Source organism: Narcine bancroftii, chromosome 1 (assembly GCF_036971445.1).
Source record: "Narcine bancroftii isolate sNarBan1 chromosome 1, sNarBan1.hap1, whole genome shotgun sequence".
In the NCBI taxonomy this organism is placed as follows: domain Eukaryota; kingdom Metazoa; phylum Chordata; class Chondrichthyes; order Torpediniformes; family Narcinidae; genus Narcine; species Narcine bancroftii.
In genome coordinates, this window is record NC_091469.1 from 366642368 (window position 1) to 366655597 (window position 13230).

The 13230-nt window shown below is 40.7% G+C and overlaps 1 protein-coding gene across 1 annotated transcript in view; it reads right to left on the reverse strand.

Moving 5' to 3' along the window:
- LOC138758395 (E3 ubiquitin-protein ligase HECW1-like) overlaps positions 1-13230 on the reverse strand; it is a 284362-nt gene that overhangs the window by 106094 nt on the left and 165038 nt on the right. The window contains exons 13-15 of the mRNA XM_069927283.1: positions 12896-13001; positions 11750-11846; positions 3548-3631 (exon numbers count right to left, since the gene is read on the reverse strand). Of these exons, the coding sequence (XP_069783384.1) occupies positions 3548-3631; positions 11750-11846; positions 12896-13001 (287 nt within the window). The remainder of the gene's footprint in view (positions 1-3547; positions 3632-11749; positions 11847-12895; positions 13002-13230) is intronic.

A 13230-nucleotide genomic window follows, 5' to 3' on the forward strand; every position in this document is an offset into this window, starting at 1 on the left:
GGAGATATTAAAAGTTTTTCCAGGAAAAATGAAACAAATCATCCCTAAAAGGCTTATAAAGTGAACGGGAACTCAGTTAAAATTCCATTCTGGTTCAGAATTACTGAAATCAACAGATAGAACGCCATAAAATGTCACAGAAGGAATCAGTCACAAATTGCATGCTTTTGTCAAGAAATAAATTAAGCCAATGGAGAAAGACTTAATTATATCAATGTGAGAAATATGTCAAGGAAATCCCAAAAGCTTTCTTTTCAAAGGGCCATGGTCTGTGAGTCAACTGAAATTTACAGCCCTGCTAACTGAAAGTATAATGTTAACTGTGATTATGGAGAAATGGTGGAAAGGAGGGTCTATAGAGTTAATGCAGAGGAGCCATGATCCAAACAGATGGCAGAATATGAGTGAATGGCTGAACAGCCAATCTTGTACTAAATATTTCATAATTTCTCTATTTCTTATTACATGGGAAATCTATGTATTTTGTTAGATCTTCTTGAAATTTACACCTATTAAGAAAGTTTGATCAGAAATGCTCACATTGGTACAAGAAAGCTTGTGATATATTTGATCTGGTTTTTAGTTGTCTAATTGGTCTTTGTTTAAATTATTCAACCATCTATTCAGGAGAAAGCACCTGACCAAGGTCTGGTTCCCATCAGTGTACAGTCAGAGTTGCATCATATTTCTTATGGATCTGATTTCCTCACCAAGATGTGTATTGTTTAGAGAGTTGTAGCATAGGAAACACTGTGTTGCACAAGTTAAATGATGGAATTACTCAGGAAGCCAGGTGTTAGGTCTGCTTTGTTCATGAATGAGTGAGACAAACACCAGACTGAGTTGAAATCAGGGTTCTTTGTTCTTTATTACCGGATTGTAACACTTGCAACTAACAATGTTAGTCGGAGAATGCATTCTGCCGTTATCAGCAAAATGATGATTTTTTATACCCTTGGATACGTGCTTAGAACATCATCATATCATTACTTGTCCAATGACTAAAACTGTTGCTATCCTTTCCCTGCTAGCTTCCTGCCTCTCAATCCATCAATGTCTCTCTTATCTTGTAAGTACAAGGATGCATTCACATCTTGTTACAGCCCTGCACAGGGTAACTCCTTACACATTCCCATCTCATGATGTTTTACCTTACACAGGGTATGTCGAGAGTTCTGATGAAAGCTCATTGAGCCAACATATAGTCTGTGTTTCTGCTCATCGACACTGACTAACCTGTTGAGTGTTTCCAACATTCCCTGTCTTTATTTCAGATTCCCACCATATAGTGCCCTGCTTTTGCATTAAATAATTTCCAGCCTAAATGTGTTTTGGGGCCAGTATTTGTTTTGTGGTATATTAGTGAAATGGAATTTTATTATTGCAAAGTCTGAAATGAATATGAATGTTGAGAATACTAAAGTGAAGGGAATTGTAACTCATTCCAGGAAGTTAAAGATGAAGTGATAAAATCAGCAGATAGATAATAACTGGAAAAAAAATCAAACTTCACAGAGAAGAATGGGAAGAGGTAATAAATGAAACAATACAATTTTACAATGCTAATTAGAAAGTGGGGTTCTTCCAATTTACCCATCTGGCCAAAAAAAAATCCTCCTTGCACATGTATCACAATCCCAAAATGGTCACACAACTTGCAGAGCTTTTATAACTGTTGGCAAATGTAAATCACTCAGCTCAGAAATGGATTTGTTTGGTGCTGTGAGCTTCAAAATTATATTTGTGGCATGTGTATGTTTTCGGGCAAGTGCATGAGTACACGCGCATAGAACGTGCATCAGAATCAAGCAGAGCAGGCAGATTCGATCATTGGTTGCAATGCAATCTCAATGCTACCACATCACTTCAAATGCGAAACAGAACACTTCAGATGACAACTTCTTTTAATTATCTCTTCCCACAACCCACCTCAACCTAAATCACTATTTAAAGAGACAATAATCTCAGAGACAGCCTGTGTGGGTCTTTTGACTGCAAGTTGCCAGCAGCCTGTAGCCTGTGTGAGTCCTTTAACTGTATCTCCAACTGGGTTCTTTCAGCTGCTGAACCCCTTGCTGATCTGATGCCATGATCACCATCTTGTAGGTTCGTCTCCCAGGCTTCTCCTTCTTTCCTTCTCAATGGGTGGGGGGAGCTCTCTCCACTTCTGGTGCTCCTGGATGCTTGTAGAATCCCGCAAGTGGTTGAAGCCTTCAACTGAGGGTTCAAATTACAACAATGTACATTCAGTGGCTTGGCAGACGCCTGAGGTCTCACAACCCAGAAGGAGACCATTCAACCAACCAGCTCCATACACCTTGCTGCAGAGCAATCAAGAGCGGTTCTATTCCCCTGGTTCATCCCTAATCCTGAAATCTTATTTCCCCTTAAGTGCTCACCCAATTTCCTTTCAAAATTAGTGATCATTGATCCATTCTCACAACATGTTCTGTAGAAAAGGTAGGGAGTGAAAGTAATCTCAGCTGATGGCAATATTCATGTTGAAATTTCATGTCAATCACTACAAATGTTCAAAGTTCCTTTTATTGTCACACAATAATACATTGTAAAGGGAATATAAATTATACACTTCAACTTGTGCCTCACCATGAGCATTGTCTGGTGTCTCTAACAATAGGAGAAAGAGAAGCAAGAGGAAGTCCCTTGACAGACACTGAGTATCTGTGGATTCGCCTCCAGTGCTCTCCCTGCCTCTGCAGCTGCCAAATCCAGTTTAAACCATTGACAACCTGAGATCCAGATCCAAAATTGCAATACGATCAGGAAGCCTTCAGTGCCTGAGGCCTTTCGTGAGCTCTTATTGTACTCAGCACCCTCTCGAATCCCGGATTGGATACTTCCCAGACTTGAGCAGCCCACAGCCTACTTGGGTCTTTTGACTGCAAGTTGCCAGCAGCCCGTAGCCTGTGTGAGTTATTTGACCATGTCTCCAACTGCCCACAGCCTGTGTGGGTCCTTTCAGCTGCTGAACTCCTTGTTGATCTGATGCCATGATCACCAACCTGTAGGTTCATCTCCTCCTTTCTTTCTCAATGGGTGAGGGTGGGGGTGGATCTCTCCCTGTGTCTGATGCCTTTTGCTGGTCCACAGCTCCCCTGGAGTCTGCAAACCCAGATGGTACACTTCCCAGCATAGGAACCACCATCTTGGGTATATTTTTTTATATTTAAAATGTATAACACTTCTCCACTTCAATAACAATGTCTTCATGGAAATCAGTTGCTTGGAGAAGACTTATTAGATTGGTTGGTGATAACCAGTCAACCAGCAAACATTAGAACAGACTTCTATTTATTTGTTACAATTTGTTGATTATTTTTGCTTTGGTTTGTCATGGTGAGGGATTAATGTAAACTGAATCAGTTTTAACTGTGCTTGCTTGCCATCTGTAAAATTAAGCAGCTTCTTGATTTTCCTTAGATAAAATATTTAATATATTTCTGTTTATGGTACATTCATGGAACTTTGTCAAAGGTTTCATCAATTAAATTGGGTCAGGGAATGGACCAAAATAAAATTAATTTACCTCAACAAAATGACCAAATCTGCATCACATGATAGCTTTTCAAGACCAAGTGTTCCTTCTGTCCGAATATAATGGATTTTCTCCCTGAAATCAAAAGGTATAGAAACACAGATTTTTTTTTCCCCAAAGGAACTCAATAATTCAGTTTAAAATTGTTTGCAGGTGATGATGCTCATCTCACATCAAGGTACAAATGGTCTTTGGATCATAGAGAAGTTGTCAACATTTGGCAGGTCTTATTTGTAGCCCTACTGTGTGTCCAATGGAATTTAGGTCAGCTTCGTGGTTGAGGAGATGAGAATCAATGATGAGTTCTGTCTGACTGAGTGAGTGAGATGGGGAAGGTCAGTGGTGTGGAAGGCAGACAATGGGAGATGGTGGTAAAATCACCAGTGCTATTTTTTCAGCCAAAATCTTTGACCAATTCAAAGTAGCTATAACACCTTAAAGGCTTTGGAAGGTGCACAGAAGAGACTTGATGGAGCATTTTCAGAGATGAGAGGCCTTTGGTTAATGGAAAATATGGGTTGTTCTCCTTGGGAGAAAAGACGTTGCATGGGTCTGATTTTTAGACTCATGAAGGTTCCCCAGTATACATCCCACCAATGGAAGGGTCAAGAACCAGGGGATTAGGAATGAAATTGACAGACAAAAGAACCAAAAGTGGAATAAGGAGCTGCCTCATTATTCAGGGAGTAAGAATCTGGAAGACATTGATGGGGAGGGACAGATTTTGTTGTGGACACTGAAAAGGAACAGGGTGAGTATGAAGCCAGGGAGTTGAGCTGCTGTTAATCCTTGCATTAGGCCAGCACTGTCTCAATAGGCCAAATGGTTTACCACCATCCGGTAAACTGTATTCAATTATGAAAAAAAAATCACAGAAGCAAATCAGGGATTCTTTTGTGCATTTCAAACTAAAAGCAAAGGGCAGGGACATGACCCTACGATGGCAGGAACTGATATCATCCACTTCTCAAGAATGCTCTTTAAAATGAATGCAGCATGTGGAGCTTTCAAACAATAAGTGCCGTGGTGTTGTTGGATATTACTGCCAGTTCATGAATTAAAAGGGTAGCTTTTGGGAAGAAAAAAAAATTAAATCAAACATTAGCTTTCTTTTGTTCTCCAAAGGACTGATAAATCATCCTTTCCTAATTTAACTGACACCCCCCCCCCCCCCCCTTTTAAAAGCATTCTTTTTATCCAGACCAGCTGGTTGCTTTCCATTTTCCTGCTTGGTAATTTGCTTCCACAACGTTGAGTGAACTTTGATTCAATGTTGAATAATATCCTAAATTGAAACAGGCATTCAGAAAAATCTGCAATGCAGCTACCATGTTAGGTTGTATTTTAAAATAAAAGTTTTGAGAATGAACATTAAGTATTACAGGCCCCGGTTCCCTTCCCATCAAATGTAGTGAGCAGCTAGCTGCATTTATCAACTCTGCCATTCACATGGAAGTGGGAGATTAGTGTTTACTGAAGAGATTTAAAATATCTATTTTGCAGCAGATATGAGGGAGACCCAACTGTTGAGAAAAAATGAATTGCTTTGAAGCTGATGTAGAGGACACAACTCCTATTTCTTCACTGAATACATAGGCTGAAAATTTAGTCGCAAATTCTCTTTCTTCGGCCACCAGTACTAACAGAAGCTGAACGAGATTCTCCCAAATCTCCAGAAAGTTACTGTGAAGCTGAAGTAGTTGCAGCGGACTTCCTGACTATAGTTAGTAAATTACATGGTTTATTGTTAAACTAAGGATGAACAACTCTGTAGAGGAGGTCAAAACTGAAAGAACATCCTCTAGTTATAGACCTTTTTTTTGTCTTGTCCTCTCCATATCAATTTGGGACATCCTTCAAAGTCATTGATCACTTTGGAACAGGACTTAGAAACAAGGCTGGTCCGACATTCAATACCACAGAGCCAACAACCCTAAGTTGGTATCTTAATAATCATCACAGTTAATACCAACTGCTCAGCAGTTCCAGGGAGATAGGCACACTAAATAAAGCAGAGGAATCAAAGCAGTGACCTCCTTGCTCTGTAAATATCAGTCAAGTTGTTGCCATAGTTTATTGAGCCACTGGAGAAATATATGTGAGCAGAAATTATGAAATATGTCTTCATAGTTGATTGACAATTTTCACTCTCCTCTAACAGAACCTTCTGCTTAGAGTTGTTCTTAACCAGTTGTTTTGTAGGATGGTATATCAATTCTCATAGAGTTCTTGAAGAGGTGACCAAGAGGATTGATAATGGCAGAGCAATGGACATTGTTGATGTCCTTTCACAAGATCTTTGAAAAGGTCCCACCTGGCAGGTTAGTCTGGAAGGTTAAATCATGTGGGATCCAAGGTAGTTTGTCCACTGGATTCAAAATCGGTTGAGTGGAGAAAGACGGAGGTTAAGAGTGGAGGTTTATTTTCTGATTGGACCAAGAGCCAGTTCTGGGTCCACTGTTATTTATCTATATTAATGATTTGAATGAAAATGTAGTTAACCTGATTAGTGAATTTTCAGATGGCACCAAAATTGTTGTGCAGTGAGGAAGGATATCTAAGATTACAATGTGACTTAGATCATTTAGAAAATTGATCCATTTGGGAGGCAGAAGGGGTGATAGACAGAAACTATATGGAGACAGTCAAACATAACAGGCAAGAGGCGGGTAACTGGATGAATGTTAGTAGAGGGTAGGGTAATAGGCAGTCAGCACAGAGAACCCCTATGGCTGGTTCCCTCAACAGTTAAATATAATGTTTTGAATCTTGTTGTGGGGGGAGGGGAAATGCTCTACCAGGGACAAGTCATAGAAGCCAGGTCTTTGACACAGAGTCTGATCCTTCAGCTCAGAAGGGAAGGGGAGGGAGAGGAGAACTATTGTGACTGGGGATTTGATAGTTAGGGGAACATTGAGACTTCTGGATGGTATGTTGCCTCCCAGGTACCAGCATCAGGGATGTCTCAGATCATGTCCACAGCATTCTCAAGCCAAAGGGTGAGCAGCCGGATATTGTGTCAATTTTGGTACCAATGATATAGATATGAAAAAGGTTCTGAAGAGGGAATGCAGGGAGTGGGGAAGGAAACTAAAAAAAAGCAGAATCTCTGGATTACTGCCTCTGCCACTTGCCAGTGAGGGCACGAATAGGAAGCTATGGCAGATGAAGAGTTAATGCAGGGGGCAGGGGTTCAATTTTGTGGATCATTGGGATCTCTTCTCGGGAAGGTAAGACCTGTACAAAAAGGATGGATTATACCTGAACGGGAGGAGGACCTTTATCCTGGTGAGCAATTTTGCTAGAGCTGCTCGGGAGGATTTAAACTAGTTTGGCAGGGTTATGGGAACAAGAATGAGGGTGCAGTGAATAGGGCAGAAGTGATGCACTGTGAGGCGAGATTGTGCGGAGAGATAGGCAGTCAATAGGGCAAAATTGCAAGCATAAGATTATAGATTTAACGGTTACTTTGAAAACAAAATTGAAAAGGATGATGTATACAGCACTGATCGTCTAGTATTTAAATTCATACAGTTTAAGAAATATCGTGTTGGAAGTTGGCAGGTTTTACAGTGCAGCCATCACTGAGATGTGGCTGAAAGAAGCTGAAAACTAAATATCCATGGATACACAGAGTATTGGAAAGACAGGAAGAGAGGGTGGGGTTGTTCTGCTGGTTAAAATTGGAATTAAATCTTTGGAGAGAGGAGACTTTGGATCAGAAGGTATAGAATCCTTGTGAGTAGAATTAAGAAACTGTGAAGGTGAAAAGACCCTGATGGGAGTTGTATACAGGCCTCCAAACAGTAGCCACAATGAAGCGTGCAAACTATTGAACGAGATAGCAAAGACATGCAAAAAGGGCAATATTACAATGGTAATGGGAAATTTCAATATGCAGGTTCATGCTGTTTATTTTTTTTATCTTATTGCACAAGTACAACACAACAAAACAACGTTTTCCTGTCTTCGGTGCAATACATGCAGACACACAACCAGACATAACACACATGCCAACAAACAATACACATTCAGGATAAGTAGTCATATATATAAATAAATATTTTTCTGTGAATATGAGAGTGTAGGATAGTTAGTATGAGCAGTTCCTTTGGTCGTTCAGCATTCTTACTGCACGTAGGATGATGCTGTGCCTCAGCTTGGTGATGCTAGCTCTGATACTCTTGTATCTCTTTCCCAACAGGAGCAGGTGAAAGATGCTGCATGCAGGGTGGAAAGGGTCTTCAATGATTTTGTACATCCTCTTCAGACAAAGATATCCTGTTAGATCATGTCAAAGGAGGATTGGGGTGAGGAGTAGAGAGACTCCAGTTGATTGGGAAAACTAGATTGACACTGGATCCCAAGAGAAGGAATTTGTCGAATGCCTTCACAATGGCTTCGAAGAACAGATTGTGGCTGAGCCATCCAGGGAAATGGCAATTCTGGATTTGATATTGTGTAATGAACCAGAGATGATAAGGGAGCTGAAGGTAAGAGAACCCTTAGGAAGCAGTCATCATAATATGATAGAATTTTCCCTGCAGAGTGAGAGGGAGGAACTCAAATTAGAGGTCTCAGTATGTCAGTGGAACAAAGGAGACTGTAGAAGTATGAGAAACGAACTGGCAAAAATTGATTGGAAAGGCACTAGTAGGAAGGACGGCAGAGCAGCAACTGCTGGAGTTTCTGCGAGAAATAAGGAAGGTGCAGGACAGGTATATTCCAAAAATGGAGAAATATTTGAATGGAAAATGACACAACTGCTGACAAGAGAAGTGAAAGCTAAAGTAAAAGAAAAAATAGGGAAATACAAAGAAGCAAAAATTAATGGGAAGATGGAGGACTGGGAAGCTTTTAAAAACATACAGAAGGCAATTGAAAAAGTCATTAGGAAGGAAAAATGAATTTTGAAAGGAAGCTGACAAATAACAATAAGGAGCTAAAAGCCTTTTAAGTTTATTAACTATTAAAAAAAAAGGTGAGAGTAGATCTTGGACTGATAGAAAATGATGCTGGAGAAATTGTGATGGGAGACAAAAATATAGCAGAGCAACTGGATGAGCATTTTGCATCAATCTTCACTGTGGAAGGAAGACATAAGCAGTTTACCAGACTTTCAAGGAATAGTGCAGTCATGATCACCAGAAAGAAGTGCTTGGGAAGATGAATGATGGAAGGATAGATCAGCCTCCTGGACCAGATGGAATATGCACCCTCGGGTTCTGAAAGAAGTAGCTATTGAGATTGTGCAGGGCATTGTCAATGATCTTTCAAAAAGCAATAGCTTCCAGCAGGGTTCTGAATGACTGGAAAATTGCAAAGGTTACACCACTATTTAAGAAGGGAGGGAGGAGGCAGAAAGGAAATTATAGACCTGTTAGCCTAACATCAGTGGTTGGGAAGCTGTTGGAGTCAATTGTCAAGTATGAGGTTACGAAGCACCTGGAGGTACATGACAAGATAGGCCAAAGTCAGCACAGCTTCCTTCAGGGAAAATTTTGCCTGACAAACCTACTGCAATATTTTTAGGAAACCAGAAGCAGGCTAGACAAAGGAGATGCGGGAAATGTCATCCATTTGGACTCTCAAAACTCCTTTGACAAGGTTGCTAAACAAGATGAGAGCTATGGAAATATAGGAAAGATACTAGTGGTGGCTGATTGCCAGGAAACACAATGGGAATAAAGGAATCCTATTCTGCTTGACTACTGGTTACCAGTGTTGTTTCACAGGGGTCAGTGTTGGGGCCACTTCTTTCCATAATGTATGTTAATGATGCGGATTGTGGAACAAATGTCTTTGTGCCTAAGTTTGCAGATGATACAAAGATAGTTGGAGTGGCAGGTAGTGAGGAGGAAATGGAAAAGTTGCAGAAAGACAGATAGATTGGGGAAAATGGCCAAAGAAGTGGAAAATAAAATACAATGATGGAAAGTACACGCCCATGCACTTCAGTAGAAGGATAAAAGGGCAGTCTATCATTTGGATGGGGAGAAAATTCAAAATCTGGAGCTGTAAAGGGACTTGGGAGTCCTCATGCAGGATATCCAAAAGGTTAACTTCCAGGTTCAGAAAGTGATGAGGAAGGCAAATGAAACGTTGGCATTCATATCAAGAGGAATAGGATACAACAGCAGGGATGTGATATCGAGTCCTTTTAAGACAATAGTGAGGCTTCACAAAGTATGGGGTAGAGTTTTGGGCTCCTTCATTAAAAAAGGTTGTCCTGACATTGTAAAGGGTTCAGGGAATAATGATCCCTGGAATTAAGAGATTAGCATATGAGGAACATTTGTTGGCTCTTGGACTATACTCTTAGAAGTTCAAAAGAATGAGGAGGGACCTCGTAGAATCATTTTGAATGTTGATAGCCCTGGACAGAGTAGATGTGGCAAAGATGTTTCTCATGGTAGAGGCATCGTGGACAAGATGATACAACTTCAGGATTGAAGAGCGCCCACTTAAAACAGAGATGGTGAGGAATTTCTTTAGCAGGTGAGTGGTGAACTTCAGGAATTTGCTGCAAAGGGCAACTGTGGAAGACAAGTCAATAGGGGTATTTAATCAGATTGATTAGGTGTCTGAATATTCAGGGCATCAGTGGTTATGGGGAGAATTCAGGAGTGTGGAGTTGAGTGGGAGAATGGATCAGCTCATAATTGACTGGGGGAGCAGACTCAAGGAGCTAAATGATCCATATCTTATGGCCTTATGGGCCACAGAGTGACTTAACTAATTCAAATCAGGGTAGAACTTACACAGTAAATGACAGGTCCCTGGAGAGGGCTGTCAAGCAGTGGGAACTTAGGGTGCAGCTGGATAGTTCCATTGAACAGATGAGTCAAGTATACAGGGTGGTAAAGATGATGTTTGGCATGCTTGCCTTCAATGTGTGGGTTATTGGGTGCAAAAGGTGGGACATCATGATTCAGTTGTACAAAGGTTGCTGAGACCACATTTGGAATACCCCTGTACTGTTTGCAGTTCTAGTCACCCTGCTGTTGAAGAGATATCAACAAGATGGAGGGGATGCAGAGGAAATTCTCCACAATATTGCTGGTACTAGAGTGTTTGAGTTATAGGGAGTGTTTGTTTCTGCTGGGCCTTTACATCTTAGAATGTAGGAGGCTAGGGGGTGACCTTAAAGAGGTTTATAAAATCATGAGGGGGTTTAAAGTAAATACTGACAGTGATTTTCCCTCAGTGGACAATTCTGGAATTAGAAGGCATAGGTTCAAGGTGAGTGTGGAGAGATTTAAGAGAGACCTGAGCGGAAACTTTTCACTCAGAAAGTGATTCGTATCTGGAATAAGCTACCAGATGAAGCCATAGAAGAGGATACAGTTGGAATGTTCAAAAGGCATTTGGACAGATACAGGGATGGTAGGGACTTTGAGTGATATGGAGCAAATGCTGGCAAATGGGACAAGCCCACAATGCCATCTTGGTCGAGTTGGGCTGAAGACCCTGTTCCATTCTGTATGATACTGCAGCCCTATAAATGTGGAGCAGCTGATAGACTTTATGCTGAGATTCATCTTTGGTCAGGATGAATTTCCGGCAAGTCCCCAGAATTGTGCAAAGCTGCATGCAGTTCAAAAGTGGGGAAAAAGTAAAAATCATAAAAATAGATGCTCACAGGAATGCATTGTTGGATAAATTAATTTAAATTTAGACATGCAGCATGGTATTAGGTCATTTTGGCCCATGAGCCCATGCTGCCCAATTGACCTACAGCCCTCAGGTATGTTTCGAATGGTGAGAGGAAACCGAAGCCCCCAGGAAAACCCACTCAGACATGGGAAAAACATACAAACTCCTAACAGACAGCTCGTAATTCAAACTCTGGTCCTGATCACTTGTGCTGTAATGGCTTATGCTAACCGGTACACCAACCATGTATTTTAAAGTTATTAGAAATCCAGAGGATTGGACTATTAAGGGATAAGGGGAAAATATTAAGGGATAAGTGAGACGAGGATGTCAAGTTTGGGTTTGTACTGCAATGTATACTCTATAGGAAGGAAAAAACAACATGCTCGAAATTAGATTCTTACTCCCATAATGTCATGAATTCAGCTCCTTGGCTTATTAAGTACATCTTGGCTGCTTATGTTTTGTAAATCAGGCATAAACATCGGTCGGTTCCACAAACAACCCCTGAACTCAGCTGAGTTTATGCACATTTACCTGAGCGTGTGATTTCTGCTAAGGCTGGGCTGCCGCTCTTGAAGCATTTCAAAAATGTTTGACTGACGAAGGAAGGCTACAATCTTGTCATTGTATGCTGTAATTGGAAATGAAAATGACAAATGAGCATTCCAAACATTTTGTATGCCTGGTTTTATATTTAATACCGCACCTGCATTTGACCTGAAGGGGACAGATTCCTGCTAGGGCATGATTTCACTTGCTCTGATAGCCCACACATGTCTAACCCAGGTGGCCATTTTCCAGTGTAGGTCTGAATTGAAAAATCGGCAGTTGATTCGTCAATACAAGACGTTACAGCCAGATTTGACCTTATTCTAGGTAAACAGGAAATCTATAGATGCTGAGCTCTAATGTAGTTCACTAAAGTGCTAGAGGAACTCAGGTGGTCATGCAGCATCCATGGAAAGCAATAGACAGTTAATACTTTGGGCCTGAGCCCTTCTTCTGGTATTTGATCTTGTTCTCCTATGTTACCTGTACTTATCGACAACACTCAAAAGACAACAATTAGGAGTACAAAAGCATGACTAATCTTCTCTAGATATTCCCTTAATGAGATTAACTTATCCACAGGAGGTTGGGTGTTGAAGCTGAATCATCCTTGATCTGTATACCCCAATTTAGCCATGAGATGACAAAAGATTTGCTCATTATTAAACAGAAGGAGAATGCATGGAATTTACGACCCATCAAAATCGGGCAGGGGGGAAATACATGATCCAAATTTTGGGACCATGGGGAGCCCCCCTGCACCGCCACCATCGCCACCACCCTCTCAGCCCATCAAAAGATAATATTACCATCACCACCCTCCCTCCCTCCACAACTCTGAACACCTAGATTGGTTTCATTAAGAACACTAGCTGCTCCCTAGCTAAATCAAATTAAAAACTCACACACATCCTAAAATGTTTATTATTTGATTAAATAAGCTCCATAAATGGCAATGTGGAACTCCAGAAATTGCAGCAGGAGTTTAGTGCTTTGTACTTGGCTACAAATATATTTCGAAAGCTCTTCCAAAATGAGAGTGCTCTTTCACAACATGGCTTCAAGCATGAATTTTATTGTAAAGCCCTTTAACATGAAAAAGGAACTTTAAAGTATTCTTCATATTCTTACCCACAGGCATGGAATCTTGATGGTACTGATTGCGAATAGCTGCCACCAAAGTGTTGGTAGGTCTGGCTAGCAGTGCAGATCCCCGAACTCGTGAAACTTCGGAAGCCTATACCAACAATACAAGAAGTAACCTTCCATTATCAGAATTGACCTAATAGAAATTGCAAATAGGAGTCCTCTATTGGTGTTTTAACTACATGACAATTTTATTACAGACTACCTACACTGTCCTGAAATATCTCTAATCTTTATATGAAATGCCATCATCACTAAATAGCTAAGAGGAAGAGAGGGGCGGTTCTGTCGAGGGGAAAATAATTAAGTTAAAGATAAAA